The 16,746-nt window shown below is 34.2% G+C and overlaps 1 protein-coding gene across 1 annotated transcript in view; it reads right to left on the reverse strand.

Moving 5' to 3' along the window:
• LOC132714066 (uncharacterized) overlaps nucleotides 1–15,557 on the reverse strand; it is a 65,645-nt gene extending 50,088 nt beyond the window's left edge. Inside the window, exons 1-5 of the mRNA XM_060696800.1 lie at nucleotides 15,348–15,557; nucleotides 13,793–13,884; nucleotides 7,024–7,094; nucleotides 5,723–6,283; nucleotides 2,005–2,133 (exon numbers count right to left, since the gene is read on the reverse strand). Of these exons, the coding sequence (XP_060552783.1) occupies nucleotides 2,005–2,133; nucleotides 5,723–6,283; nucleotides 7,024–7,090 (757 nt within the window). The 5' untranslated portion in view covers nucleotides 7,091–7,094; nucleotides 13,793–13,884; nucleotides 15,348–15,557. The remainder of the gene's footprint in view (nucleotides 1–2,004; nucleotides 2,134–5,722; nucleotides 6,284–7,023; nucleotides 7,095–13,792; nucleotides 13,885–15,347) is intronic.
• Between the last annotated feature and the right edge of the window lie 1,189 nt (nucleotides 15,558–16,746).

The raw sequence follows: 16,746 nt of genomic DNA on the forward strand, positions 1-16,746 counted from the left end.
TTGGATCAAAACAGTAGCCTCTAGAGTGTTAACAAGATTTTTCTATTTTTAGCTCCTGTGACCAAGTTTTTCATCCCAGATCATGTTCAGACCTATTCAAGCAATTACCTAGACAAGCATCCTGAGCAAGTTTGATGTCAATTGAGTCAAAAATGTGACCACTAGAGTGTTAACAAGGTTTTTCAATTTTTGGGCAGTGTGACCTAGTTTTTGATCACAGGTGACCCATATTCAATCTTAACCTAGAAATATTCAAAACAAACTTTCAAACCAATTTCCAGGATATTTGGATCAAAACAGTAGCCACTTGAGTACTAACAAGATTTTTCTATTTTCAGCTCCTGTGACCTAGTTTTTTATCCGAGATGACCTATGTTCATTCACATCCAAGCAATTACCAATACAAGCATTCTGACTAAGTTTACTGACAAATGAGTCAAAAATGTGACCACTAGAGTGTTAACAAGGTTTTTCCATATTTGGGCAGTGTGACCTATTTTTGACACCAGGTGACACATATTTAAACTTTAACCTAGAAATCATCAAAACAAACTTTCAGACCAATTTCCAGGATATATGGATCAAAACAGTAGCCACTAGAGTGTTAACAAGGTTTTTCTTTTTTTAGCTCCTGTGTCCTAGTTTTTCATCGGAGATGACCCATGTTCGAACTCATGCGAGCTATTTTCTAGACAAGCATCCTGACAAAGTTTGATGATAATTGAGGCAAAAATGTGACAACTAGAGTATTAACAAACAAGTGTGGACGACAGAAGAGGGACATTCAACGATCCTAATGTTTATTTCTTAATTCAATTTAAGCAATCTATTAGCAAAATGTAATCATTCAACAAGAAGGGCTTTTTATCACAAAAACAAATGTCTCCCAAAATTAGGTATGGTACTGATCTGTGAAGTTTTGTCCAAATCCCGCCAGAAGTTTGGACAAGCTTTTTCTATTTATAGCCAACAAGCAGCTGTTTTGCGCAACAAAGTAGAACATGTTGACAATATGTACAACAAGGTATGGTACTGATCACTTCTATGAAGTAATGTTGAAATCCCGCAAGCGGTTTGACCTGTGAAAGCAAGACAAGATTTTTTATTGATAGCTCTTGTGGCAATCTTGTTAAAAGAAGTGGAACATGCAGGTGATATGCACAACTCAAAGGGATGGAAATGATCACTCCTATGAAGTTTCATTGAAATCCCACCAGGTGAAAGACCTGTGAAATCCGGACAAGAATTTTCTGTTTAAGCTCTGGTGACCATTTTGTGCAGCAAAGCAAAAATAAACGGCAATTTGTCAACAAGGGAATTAGTACTGATCACTCCTGTGCAGTTTGATTAAAATCCAACCACCAGTTTGACCTTTGAAAGCCAGACCAGATTTTTCAATTTTTAGCTCTGGCGCCCATTTTATGCAGCAAAGCGGAACGTGCAGGAGATATGCACAAATAAGGATGGCAATGATCACTCCTGTAAAGTTTGGTAAAAATCCAACCAGCAGTTTGAATTGTGAAAGCCAGACTACCTTAATTTTTGGGAGACATGATTACATATACAAGAAAATTAATCACGATAGACATAACTTTTCTGAATTAAATTTCAACAAAATTTTCATTAAAAACTTGTGATGGCAGTGGTCTGTGTATCGAAGCAGAGGGGACCAATGCTGTCACAATTGCATTGAAACTGAAGATTGTGGGTCCAAATCTTAATAGTGTCAATTATATTTGTTTCCCTTTTTTTTTCTTTTAACATTACTTATGAATCTCTCAGACCATTTAACAAACCTATTGTTATTGATTGTACAAAGAGTTCACATGTCAATTTGACACCTTGACTTAATCATTTATGATCTCAAAATCGAAGGGTCCATCAAGGGCAGTAACTCTACAACACATCTGCGGATCATGATGGCATTTTAAGATTCACCATGCCTTTCTCAATATAATTATATGAAAACATACTTGTGTGTGCTTTTGAAGCAAAAAGACTCACATGGACATTTACGGCTACAGTATTCGGAGTCCATATTTCTAAACTTAGAACAAATATAGGAACATCTGTAACATCTTTGCTCTTTTTCTTCTGTCAGGTATTGATCAACGTTACACACATGTTGGGAGTCTAAATAGCAATAACATAAAACTGTATTTGCAGATATTACACATTTACATAAATGGGAAACAGCAATCAAAATGAGTGAGAAGTTGTTGTGGTTTTTTTTTCACCTGAAAACAATAGCTTATAGTTAACAAAACTGAGAAAATTACTTTGAAAAAATAACTATTTGACTGCAAGAGCATGTGAACAACCAGGTTAAATTTTGAATAAGGTCTAGTAATATCATTTGTAACATCAATTTATCATCAAGTAACATATTTGTACAATTAAAAGTTATAGGTTTAAATCCTGCCAGGAGCTTTGGACTCTTCCATGTGAGGAAGCTGGTCAGATTGGGAGGGGGGCAATTTTGAAAACAAGAGCTGTCGAAAGGACAGCAACGCTCGACTATTCTTAGTGCTTGATAGAGAGTCCTAGTATACTCTCATATGAGAGTATACAATTTCAACTTGTTTCAAAGCCATATGTCAATAGAATATGAATATTTCTGAGGTGGTAAGCAAACTTTAATATAAATTCTAAGTAGAAAAAGGGGCATAATTCTGTCAAAATGCTTGATACAGTTACCTCCTCCTGTCTACAGGTTGGGGTCATGATGGTGAACAAGTATGCAAAGTTCCAAAGCCATATGTCAATGGACTTTGAAAATATTTGAGGTATTACAAAAACTTTAACATAAGTGGTTACGCCAACGGGACACCAACGCCGACACTCGCAATAGCTCCACTTATTCTTATCGAATAGTCGAGCTAAAAACTTGGTAAACACCATTGAAATTGATCAATTTCCACTATCTTGTTTTACATAACCGAATTGTTTTATATTTTTCACCAATTACTGAAAATAACTTACATATTCTCAATCTTTCAAATTGCATTTTTACATTTTTAGAACTTCTTTTTTGTTATTTCTTTTAAGTTTATAATGTCATAGCTTCCTCTCCATTTAATATGGCAACAAGAATATAGCATGAAATGAAATTCTTTTAATAATTTTTAAAGAGAATCATGCCAGAAACATTCCTGCTTAATTTGAACAATATTGGCCTATATTGGTATAGGATGAGATTTTGTTTTAAGAAAAAGTTTATTTAAGTCTATTTGTTGCCATAGCAACCTAAGTTTTTAACATAGGAGGAAATAAAAAGATATGCATAATCTCTAGACTGTCATCTACCCATCTATCATGTTTCATAAAAATATTTTCAGTACTTTTTGCATTGTTACAGGATCCAGTTTCTGTAATATATTTGCTATATTTTAAGTCGATTTGTTTCCATAGCAACCAAAATTTTTCAATATAGGAAGAAAATAAAAAGATCAAACCTGAAGGGGACTAATCACTGACTTGTTGATCTTTATGCCAAGCAGTGTAAGGTCAAGATTTCAACAGGATCAATAAATGCTTTTCCACAGAAGTTTGACCACACCCATCAATATACAATGTACTCTTACATAAGTTTAAGAGCACATTTGAGAATATCGGCATCGTAAGTTTGTAATGAAACAAGAGCTGTCACTGAAAAGTGACTTATGCCCCCGAAAGGAAGCTTTGACATAAAATTTGCAGTATATGCCAAAATACCGGTAATATATGCCCAACAGCCATAAATAATATCATCCTTAAATTTTATTTAATCCAGTAAAAGTGTATATATTAAAAGAGATATATTTTAAAAAAACTTTACTAAGATATTACCATTTTTAGCTCTGGAGCCATTCTGTACAGCTTAGCTGAAGGTGCCGGCGATATGCACAACAAGGGATGGTACGGGCCGGCTTCTGTAAAGTTTCATTTAAATCCAACTAGCAGTTTAACCTATGGAAGCCAGCAAAATTTTTCTATTTTTAGCTCTGGTGGCCATTTTGTGCAGCATACCGGAACTTGCCAGCGAAATGCACAACTAACAGATAGTACTGATTACTTCTGTGAATTTTCAGTGAAATCACACCAGCAGTTTGACCTGTGACTGCCAGTCGGACAATAATTTTCTATTTAAAGCTCTGGGGTCATTTTCTGCAGCCAAGTGGAATGTATGGGTGTTATGCACAATTAAGAATGATAAGAAGTTTCATTGAAATCCCGCAAGCTAACTTTGACCTGTGAAAGTCTGACAAAATTTGTCTAATTATAACTCTAGTGGCCATTTCGTGCAGCAGAGTACGACATGCTGGTGACATGCACAACTACGGATGGTACTGATCACTTCTGTGAAGTTTCATTGAAATCCAACCAGCAGTTTGACCTGTGAAATCCGGACAATATTTTTCCATTTAAAGCTCTGGTGGCCATTTGTGCAGACAAGCGGAACAAACTGTGGGCGATAATGCACAACTAGGGATTGTACAGATCACTCCTGTGACACCCCCCCCCACCCCACCCTGCGGTTTTGGAATTGAAGCACACAATAATCAAAACTAGGTATGATACTGATCACTCCTGTGAAGTTTCACTGAAATCCTCCCAGCGGTTTTGGACATGAAGCGCGGACAAGATTTTTTTACTGATAGCTTTGGAGGCTATTTTGGGCAGCTGAGCAGAACAAGCTGGCAATATGCACAAGTAGGGATGGTACTGATCACTCCTGTGAAGTATCACTGAATTCCCTCCAGTGATTTTGGAGATGAAATGCGGTCCAGATAACCAGATGGATGGACAGTGTGATTACTATATGCCACCCTAAAACCTACAAAGTTCTTCTTTTTTTAATTTGTGTGTGTGTATGTGTTTAATGCAGTGTTGCATCTAGGCCGTGCGATTTGCGCATTTTTTAGACAGATCGCGCATTTTATTGAAGTCAGTGCGCGCCGAGTCGCGCATCTGACAATCTTTTCAACTTAATTCAGTTTATCTTCATCATATCTTAACGCTTCAGCCATGTTTGTTTTCACTTGTGGTTATGACTAAAATACGTACTAAATCGCGTGTAGCAGCCGATTAAGTCATCTCGCGTGTGTTTTGTAGTATTCGTTAATATTTTATTTTTTCTAGTTTTTCTTGTCAAAAATGCCTGAATGTAAAATAAATGAACTCTATTCGGTATGTCATATTGTAAGGTCAATGTATGTCCCCCACATTTTTTTCAAATCCCCCACATTTTTCAATTGAGTGGGGGACAATCCCCCATAATTTTGAAATTCTAGATGCAACACTGTTAATGTTACACCAATGCAATAAAGGTCATATGGAAACTTTCTAGCTTTCTTGGCACAGGGAGCGCAAGCATTATTTCACTGACATATCGTATTAGAGCTAGCTGGATAGCTTCCTCACATGAAAAAATCCCAAGTCCCTGTCAGGATTCAAACCCACAGCAGTGAGGGGCAAGTGATTTTAGGTCAACAACCTTAACCAAATGGCAACGGATGCCCCATTTGAATAAACTTATTGACTTTTTTTTCCATAATAGCTGAGCAAATGAGTTGACTTTTGATTAACCCTTACCAATCTGAAATTTTATAATGAACCTTTCCTGCTTTGAGTTTGCTATCATTCATTGTATATATGAAGGAATTTAATGCACTGACAAGCTTAAATTAAGCAGCTATTAATTGAATAAAATCTGGCCAGATCTCAAAGACAAGGAGGTTACCTTTGCATGACTGTTTCTTCACAGAGTTTACAGCCAATTTAATATCATTGTTATTCTCTCCAAGCACCTGTATATGTTCTTTATCCAGAGCAAGAGAAGTCCATACATCTCCATAATGTTTCCCATACATCACCACATACCTCTTCTTCTTTTTCGTAGCTTCCTGAACCTTTGCTATATCGTTTATGTTTGTGTTTTCATTTGCTATAAAGAAAACTTGTTCTGATAACTTTGGGCTTTCATTTCGGTCAAAGAAATGAAACATTGCATCACTGACTGTTTTATAATTAACTTCATTGTTCATAGAAGTTTTCGAGAAAAGACTTGTAATGTTATGTAAATAACTTATATCTGCTGGTGTTTTCTTAAACTTTAACTCTGACTTCTTATTGCCAACAAATATCACAGATATATGTGATCCATCCGGGGTTGCTTTTATAAAGTCCACAACAAAACGTTTTTGTTGTAACCGGGATATATCAAATTTTTTGTCAACCGAAGTATTCGCAGACCAAATAATCAAAGCCTTAAATGGTGAACACAATGTCATGTTGCCGTCATCTACAATTGATAAAAAATACGATAAAAATAAATTTTGTAAATTATGCAATGACACCACATTGTTAAGCATGAACAAAAGTAGTTTATCATTAAAGTTTGCTTGTATACATCAACTTACAGTTATCAATGTAGAATAGAACTCACAGTAAATGTTTCAGGTATTGCTAAGGCATAATGGATGTACATTAGAGCTGTCCCAAAATTCTGAGACAAATTTTATAAACATATTATTTTCAAAACAAGTAAATTATAATTCACATATTGTAAATATAAATTTATTAATTTACATTACATAAATAATTTAAAGAATACATGTATGGTTATAAATTTATTTGAGATCAAATAGCAAAACTGCATGAAAGTGTGATTTGTTTTTATATTCCTTGTGAGAAGTGTAAGGATATTTTGTTTTTCTAACAGTTAATTATGAGAGGTACACTGGGTGAATGCAGTAGAAGGTGCAAATGTAAATAAACATTTGTATGGACACCTTATTGATAGAGTTATTATTAGACTTGAGTTTCTGAGAAACCAATGTGGCAATTACTTGAAAATCAAAATTGAAAAATCCCACAAATTGCTTTGTTCGTAATTTCAAATATGGTTCCAATCAAATGAATCATTTTTATATGCTTTGGACAAAGTTTTTCTCTTTTGTTTATTTATCATACATAATTTAAACATGTCACTTTAAGCTAACTGAGAACACGTAGGTAAGACAAAAGTCAAATTTTACTTACCTCTATCAGATACAATTATAGCTGTAAAGGTAAGTATCAGCCATGCGATTGTATATAATTTTGCCATTTTCCTAAAAGAGAACAATAAAAAATTTGTATTCATATGAATGATCAAAATACTTTTATTTTTCCTCATTTAGGTCAATTAAATGCAATGGTTGTGTTTGAATAGTTCAATATGCATGTTCTTTTGTTCAAGTTTAATCAATAGTGAAAAGAAAAAAGAACGTGCTTGCTAAACACAAATGCCCCTAGCTCTGATTCCTTCAGAAAAGAAGAATTTTTAAGTTTTTACTATAAGTAAAAAACGAAATTAATGACTCAACCCCCCCCCCAGCCCCCATCCTCGGACGAGACCAATTTTGACCCCACGGCTATAATTTGAGCAATCTTGGTAGAAGTCCACTACTCAATTATTTATGCCAAATTTCTGACCTCTTGCCATTGTCAATTCAGAGAACAAGATTTTTTATGTTTTTAATATAATATTATATACATATAAGGAAAACCTATAACCCCCAGGGCCAATTTTGATACTAGGGGCAAAATTTGAACAGCTTTGGTAGAGAACCTTTGGATGATATTATATACCAAATATCTAAGCTCTAAGCCTTGTACCTCAAGACAAGAGTATCTTTTAAGGTTTTACTATATGTGCATAATAAAAATCAATGACCGCTGGGGCAGGGCCAATTTCCACCCCAAGGCTATAATTTGAACAATCACAGTACAGGTCCACAACACAATGTTTCATGCCAAATATCTAGCATTTGTCAATTTAGAGAAGATTTTTTAAGCTTTTACTATATACATATAAGGAAAACCTATTACACCTCAGGATGGGGCCAATTTTGACACAATTTTGGTAGAGGACCTATAGATGATATTGTATACCAAATATAAAAACTCTTGTACCTTCAGACAAGAAGATTTTTTAAGTCTTTACTATCATGTACATAATGAAAATCAATGACCCCTGGGACAGCCCAGTTTTTGACCCCAGGGCTATAATTTGAACAATCTTGGTATAGGTCCACTACACATTGTTTCATGCCAAATTTCTAACCACTATTACCTTGGTCAATTCATTCATTTTTTTTAAGCTTGTAGTATATACATATGTATAAGGAAAGCATATGACCCCCTGGGGTCAGGCAAATTTGCACACTATTGCATACTACTTCAGACAAGTAGATTTGTTTAAGTTTTTACTATATGAATATAATGAAAATCAATGACCCCTGGGCCGGGCCTTTTTTGACTCCAGGGCTATAATTTGAACAATCTTGTTAGAGGTACACCAGGCAATACCTTACGCAAAATATTTAAGCTTTTAGGCTTTGTGGGTCTTAAGAAGAAGATTTATTTATTTTTTTCTTTCTTTTGGTTCCTGCACGGAATCAAATTTTTTGAACAACTTTGAAAACTCTTTCATTCATGGATCAATCCTGCCAAGTTTGGTTGAAGTTGGACTTACAATTTTTGAGGATAAAATGTTTTAAGTTCACTATATAATCTATAGAACACACAAATACACAAACACACACACATTATATGCCACCACACCACAGATGTTGTGTGGCATAAAAACACAAATGTCCATTTCAAGAATTTATGTCTGCTAGGGTGTGTGTTTTTTTTTAACTTGCATTTATTGGAATACCCTACGTTTTTGCAGAGGTTGAGGTCTGGCAACTGAATTTGAGCAAATCAAAGTTATGGGACTTGTGCCAATCAATGAGATAATCACAGAGAATAAGTGTGTGAATTTTCAATCCATTCCCTTCAGCAGTTATGGAGATACCAGCTTACACGCAAAAACTTAAATTGGGTCAATTTTGACCCAAGGGCTTATATTTGAACAATCTTGGTAGACATCCAATAGATGATGTTTCATGCTAAATATTTAAGCTCAAACTCTTTGGGTTTTTAAAAAGAAGATTTTTTTTTGTTTTTACTATATACATATATAGAAAATAAATGACCCCCTGGGGTAAAGAGCCAGTTTTAACCCCAAGACTTTTATTTAAACAAACTTGGTAGACATCCATTAGAAGATGTTCTTGCTTAATATCTAAGCTCTACCTCTTTGGGTTTTTTAAATGAAGATTTTGTAAGTTTTTACTATAGACATACAAGTAAAATCAATGACCACCTGGGGCCAGGCCAATTTTAACCCTGGGGCTTTTATTTGAACAAATTTTGTAGACACACACTAGAAGATATTTCATGCTAAATACATGTATCTAAGCTCTAAAATGCTCTTTGGGTTTTTAAAAAAGAAGATTAATAAGATTTTACTATATATATAGAGAGAGAAAATCAATGACCCCCAGGGGCTGGGCTAATTTTGACCCCAGGGCTTTTATTTGAACAAACTTGGTAGACACTCACTGCCAAATATCAAAGCTCTAGCTCTTCAGGTTCTTTAAAAGAAGATATTTTAAGTTTTTTTTCTTTTAGTTGCCATGGCAACCAGAGTTCTGCATGGAACAAGCAAATTCGTTGAATTTATATCCCCCGCCGAGTACTGGTTACTGTAACCCAATTTATATTCGCGAATACAAATTTTCGCGTTTTGCCAAGGTAGGACATATTAGCGAATATTAATTTCCGCGTTTTCTTGATTTCCGAAAAAAAAAATTTGCGGATTTAAAAGTCCGATGGGGCCGTAAAATCCATTAGCCGACTATTAATCTTCAATAATTGAGGTCATTATTGGTGTCTTAAATGGGATTTACAATACGCTAGCCTTATATTGTATTGATAAGTGAATTGTGATCACAATTCAGCAAAACATTTTCTCTATATATCTACATGTACGCATCGTCTTCATTTTCTAAACATGTCGTTAAAATAGTAGTAGTTTACTTAGTTTGTGTTTTTATTGCTTTATGACAATATTCATAACAATTCATTACTTCCTAACAGGCGCCCGTAAAATTCGAATATATCCGCATGAACAACGTCTAAAATAACAAGAGCCACCGCCGGGCGGGGGCAACGCTCGACTTTTTACTTTTTCTAAACGCAAACATAGAAAGGTTTGAACATATATTGATGTTTCCTTTTTATAAATTTAGTTGGTCTGTCTTGTCACATTAGTTTTGTTTATATATTTTGTATATATATGAATAGAAACATAAAGCATATTTCTAAAAATAGCAACAGTACGCAATTTCTAAAAATAGCAACAATGACGCAATTTCTAAAAATAGCAACAATGACGCAATTTCTAAAAATAGAAAAAATGACGCAATTTCTAAAAATAGAAAAAAATGACGCAATTTCTAAAAATAGAAACAATGACGCAATTTCTAAATATAGAAAAAAAATGACGCAATTTCTAAAAATAGAAACAATGACGCAATTTCTAAAAATAGAAAAAAATGACGCAATTACTAAAAATAGCAACAATGACGCAATTTCTAAAAATAGAAAAAAATGACGCAATTTCTAAAAATAGAAAAAAATGACGCAATTACTAAAAATAGCAACAATGACGCAATTTCTAAAAATAGAAAAAATGACGCAATTTCTAAAAATAGAACAAAAATGACGCAATTTCTAAAAATAGCAACAATGACACAATTTCTAAAAATAGAAAAAATGACGCAATTTCTAAAAATAGGAAAAAATGACGCAAATTCTAAAAAATAGCAACAATGACGCAATTTCTAAAAATAGAAAAACATGACGCAATTTCTAAAAACAGAAAAAAATGAAGCAATTTCTAAAAATAGAAAAAAAATGACGCAATTTCTAAAAATAGAAAAACATGACGCAATTTCTAAAAATAGAAAAACATGACGCAATTTCTAAAAATAGAAAAAAAAATGACGCAATTTCTAAAAATAGAAAAACATGACGCAATTTCTAAAAATAAAAACAATGACGCAATTTCTAAAAATAGAACAAAAATGACGAAATTTCTAAAAATAGAAAAAAATGACGCAATTTCTAAAAATAGCAACAATGATGCAATTTCTAAAAATAGAAAAAAAAATGATGCAAAATTCTAAAAATAGCAACAATGACGCAATTTCTAAAAATAGAAAAAATGACGCAATTTCTAAAAATAGAAAAACATGACGCAATTATATACATGTATATATATGTATATATATATATATATATATATATATATATATATATATATATATATATATTTGATATATATATACCTGCATATATGTATATATATACACACACACATTTATATATATATTTATATATAATACATATACTATACATACACACACACCGATAAATGCACAATCTTCAGTAATATAACCTTCAAGGTCAAGGTCATTAAAGAGCCCAAGCAAATTTGGGTTTGATAAACAACAAGGTCTGGTCCTTAAGAATGTTCTGTTATAATATGAAGTTTATCCCTTCAAAAATAGCAAAGTTACAGTCAGTTACTGCCAAAACAATGAAAATTTCAATAATTTGACCTTCAAAGGCAATGTCATTAATGAGTGAAGGTCAAAGTCTTTCGGTATATTTTTAACAGTTATCTTTGAAGATTATTATGTTCAAGTTTGAAGACAATCCATTCAAAAAATAACAAAGTTACAGCCAATAATAGCCAAAAAAATGAAAATTTCAATAATTTGACCTTCAAAGTCAAGGTCATTGATGAGTGAATGTCAAGGTCTGACTGGTTATTTTTAAGGGATATCCTTGAAGATTATTATGTTCAAGTTTGAAGACAATCCATTCAAAAATAACAAAGTAACAGCCAATAACAGCATGAACAAGCAAAAATTGGACTTTTAACCTTGAAGGTCAAGGTCATTTATGGATGAAGGTCAAGGTTAGTGTGGTCTACTGAAAGGTCTTGTCCCAAGGGTTGTTGTGGCCAAGTATGAAGACAATACACCAAGAAATAAAAAAGTTATGATCCAGGTACAAGTTTTCGGACGGCAACGGCAACGGCAACGGCAACGGAGACGGCAACGGCAACGGCAACGGCAACGGCAACGCCGACCTGACTATAACAATACCTCTACTTTTTTTTTCAAAAAAAAAAAAGTCGAGCTAAAAATGTCTCTCCAATTTATTCGCGAAATCGTCCTGACTAATTCGCGCAAACAAATATTCGCACTTCGTGGCCATCCGCAAATAAAGCGAACATTAATTGGTCACGAATATTCGTTGGGTTACAGTATTATTAACACAACAACTGAAGACATAAGGCTTTATTTATATATTAATCATGGCATAAACAGTAATATTCTTTGAACTTGATAAATATTCAGGGCAATAAAAGAGCCATAACTTTGTGTTAAATAGTAATATCTGGAAATGCCAATGAGATGTATGCAAACTACATAACTAATCAAGGGCCATAAATCTGAGTTATAAGTATCTGACCGGAACAAGGTGACTATATGCACATCTCCTCTTAGTATCCCATAATGTTTCATTGAATTCCAGCCAGTAGTTACAGAGAAGTAGCACGGAAACGATTATTGCTCTGGTTGTATACTGCCTAAGTTATCAAGGGTCATAACTCTAAGTTAAAATGTCTGACCCGAACAAGGCGACAATATGCGCATGTCCTCTTCGTATTGAAGGTTCAAATAAAGTGTCATTGAATTCCAGCCAGTAGTTGCAGAGAAGTAATGAGAAAACGAATATTTTTCTATATGGATACTGCATAACTAATCAAGGGTCATAACTCTGAGTTAAAGTGTCTGACCCCAACAAGGCAATGATATGCGCATCTTCTCTTGGTATTGAAGGTTCCCATAAAGTTTCATTGAATTCCAGCCAGTAGTTGCAGAGAAGTAGCGCAGTAACGATTTTTTCTCTATATGCATACTGCATATCTAATCAAGGGCCATAACTCTGAGTTTAAAGGGTCTGACCGGAACAAGCCGACGATATGCGCATCTACTCTTGATATTGATGATTCCCATAAAGTTTCGTTGAATTCCAGCCAGTAGTTGCAGAGAACTACTCCGGAAACGAAATTCGGACGGACAACGCCAAAACTATATCCCCCTCCCCATTCCATCGGCGGGGGATAATTAAATTCCTTGACAATTTTTAAAGATGACCACACAGTAGAAAATCTATTTGGCATGCACCATGTTCATATAGGTTTATGTGTAAAGTCAAAATCAAAGAGACAAAGCATTTGTCAGGGCCTTCACAGCATTGTAGACATCACAATGTGGGACTCCTAGGGAAACGAAAATCACCAAGTGACAGTGCAAAAACCAAATTTTCTGACTACTTGATCTTGCTTGCTCAGATTTAAAATGGTAACAATTTAACCAGAAAACCTAGATTTTACATACACTTGCCCCTAAAAATGAATTCCAGCAAAAAATTTCCCTCCATGCAAGGATTTCACATCATTCGAAACACTTCGGATGGCCATATTTCACACATAGTCAGCTGAAATTCATTAAATGCATGCCTTTTTCCTAATTAAAGTCATAAAAAGCAGGAAAATATCATCTTATTTAACCTTCATAGCTCTATATGTGAAAATTAGCATTCTTCAATAGCTGTATCTCCTAGAATAAGTAGGCATTATCACTTGAAGCACCACAGCAGAACACAGCACCTTTAATACATTTCACAAAGAATTTTCTGGTATTTTGAGTTACCTCCCCTTTTTATAGCTGACTTTCTGGCACTGTGTTTTATTATTTTTATGAAATTCCATTCATCACTGTAGTCAGTGTGTATTATAGAGCATTTACACAAAGTTCAATGAGAAAAAACAAGCATTGAAAAAATTTCATTTTACCTTAAGGTAGCACTCCACACTTAATTTCAAGTTTCTGCCGTCAATGTCCTACAAGCAATATGTCTGATAAATCTGATCCCAAACTACACAACCTGGAAAAAGAAAACACATTTTGTTAAGAACATATATGTCATAACATTGCAAATCTATAATGAAATCATCCCATGTGCAACAGTCAGGCAGTTAAAAAAATTCCAATTCATTCCGTAAAAGCCAAAAATCTAGTGGTCCGAGACCCAAAACAACATATTTCGTCCCTCTGGCAAAAAATACCTGCAAATATACAGGCTGCAGAAACTCTGTCACTGCTTTAGCAATTCCCTATACATGCAAAATATCACTTTACAGACAACCAGTCATTTAAATCCACAATAGTCACTATATCCATGAAGTTCTCCCTCGCCATTCAAAGCTGTGGCTTTAATTAGTGTGATGTGCTGCCTTAAGGAGCACCTTGACAATGATTGCTAAACTTTATACAGACTTTTTCTTCAAATTTATGCATATTTCAATAAATAAAATGATTTTATTTTGCTAGGAATTGTTTGCTTTTCTTTATATGTGCCTTTAATGAACTATACCGTTTGCCCCATTTTCAGCCCTTGGCACGCTTTTTTTAGTACATGTAGAAAAAGAAAGAATTCCCGATGTAAGGTGTACACAAACTGGGTTTATACTATATATACAACTGATTTGCACAAATATATTCTTATGCCATATGATATGGAAGAAATATTCAACAAATTGCCATACAGTTTAAGAATAAACTGGCTTCATGTGACACTATGGGGCACAAAATACATCAGAATGATATGTTCCTGCCAGACACTAATATATGCTATGTTTTTTTCAGTCCTACACAGTAGAAAATCTATTTGGCATGCACAATGTTCATATAGATTAATGTGTAAAGTCAAGATCAAAGAGACAAAGCATTTGTCAGGGCCTTCACAGCATTGTAGACATCACAATGTGGGACTCCTAGGGAATCAAAATTCACCAAGCGACAGTGCAAAAACCAAATTTTCTGACTACTCGATCTTGCTCGCTCAGCTTTAAAATGGTCACAATTTAACCAGAAAACCTAGATTTTACATACACTTGCCCCTAAAAATGAATTCCAGCAAAAAATTTCCCTCCATGCAAGGATTTCACATCATTCGAAACACTTCGGATGGCCATATTTCACACATAGTCAGCTGAAATTCATTAAATGCATGCCTTTTTCCTAATTAAAGTCATAAAAAGCAGGAAAATATCATCTAACTTAACCTTCATAGCTCTATATGTGAAAATTAGCATTCTTCAATAGCTGTATCTCCTAGAATCATAAAGTAGGCATTATCACTTGAAGCACACAGCAGACACAGCACCTTTAATACATTTCACAAAGAATTTCTGGTATTTGAGTTACCTCCCCTTTTTATAGCTGACTTTCTGGCACTGTGTTTAATATTTTTATGAAATTCCATCATCACTGTAGTCAGTGTGTATTATAGAGCATTTACACAAAGTTTAATGAGAAAAAACAAGCATTGAAAAAATTTTATTTTACCTTAAGGTAGCACTCCACACTAAATTTCAAGTTTCTGCCGTCAATGTCCTACAAGCAATATGTCTGATAAATCTGATCCCAAACTACACAACCTGGAAAAAGAAAACACATTTTGTTAAGAACATATATGTCATAACATTGCAAATCTATAATGAAATCATCCCATGTGCAACAGTCAGGCAGTTAAAAAAATTCCAATTAATTCCGTAAAAGCCAAAAATCTAGTGGTCCGAGACCCAAAACAACATATTTCGTCCCTCTGGCAAAAAATACCAGCAAATATACAGGCTGCAGAAACTCTGTCACTGCTTTAGCAATTCCCTATACATGCAAAATATCACAAAGAAATAGGTGCTTGGCCTTGTAGATTTTTTGCTATTGCTGAAAGTTTGTACCCCCCTGTAAAATTACTTGTTTTCACCGAGCATGCTGTTTAAAAGCAATGTTTACAAACAAAATGGCGGCCTTGACATCTATAATTAACAGCATGTGATTTCTAACCATGTTTTCGAATTTGCCATATCACAAAAACAAATTTCAGGCTGAAAATGCACTTTACAGACAACCAGTCATTTAAATCCACAATAGTCACTATATCCATGAAATTCTCCCTGGCCATTCAAAGCTGTGGCTTTAATTAGTGTGATGTGCTGCCTTAAGGAGCACCTTGACATTGATTGCTAAACTTTATACAGACTTTTTCTGCAAATTTATGCATATTTCAATAAATAAAATGATTTTATTTTGCTAGGAATTGTTTGCTTTTCTTTATATGTGCCTTTAATGAACTATACCCTTTGCCCCATTTTCAGCCCTTGGCACGCTTTTTTTAGTACATGTAGAACTAGAAATGTGTCCATAGGACACGGGTGCCCCCACCGCGCCACTGTTCTGTCAATCTTTTTACTAATTCAAGGGAAATAACTCTGCAAATACTGGATAAATCCACAAGCAAAACCCCAGGTGCAAATCTAAAATATGCTGAGCAACCTGCCCATAAGGTTTAATGACTATGTCAAATCCTTTTTGAGAAACTTGCGACACAAGTTGAAAATTGCAAAAAAAATTTAAAAGTGAAGGGCAATAACTCTAAAAAATACTAAATAAATCCAGACGAAAAATACCTGGTGCACAACTGCACATGCTGATCAATATTCCTGTAAAGTTACATGACTGTAGGTCAAATACTTTTGAGTTACGTGCGACACATGTTGAAAATTGCCAAATTTTACTAACTCAAGGGCAATAAGTCTGAAAATACTAAAAATATCCAGAAGGAAATACCCAGGTGCACAACTACACATGCTGATCAACATTCCTGTAAAGTTTCATGACTCTAGGTGAAAAACTTTTTGAGTTACGTGCGACACAAGTTGAAAATTGCAAAATTTTACTAAGT

Source organism: Ruditapes philippinarum, unplaced genomic scaffold (genome assembly GCF_026571515.1).
Source record: "Ruditapes philippinarum isolate M1 unplaced genomic scaffold, ASM2657151v2 ctg1150_1_1_1_1, whole genome shotgun sequence".
NCBI lineage: Eukaryota > Metazoa > Mollusca > Bivalvia > Venerida > Veneridae > Ruditapes > Ruditapes philippinarum.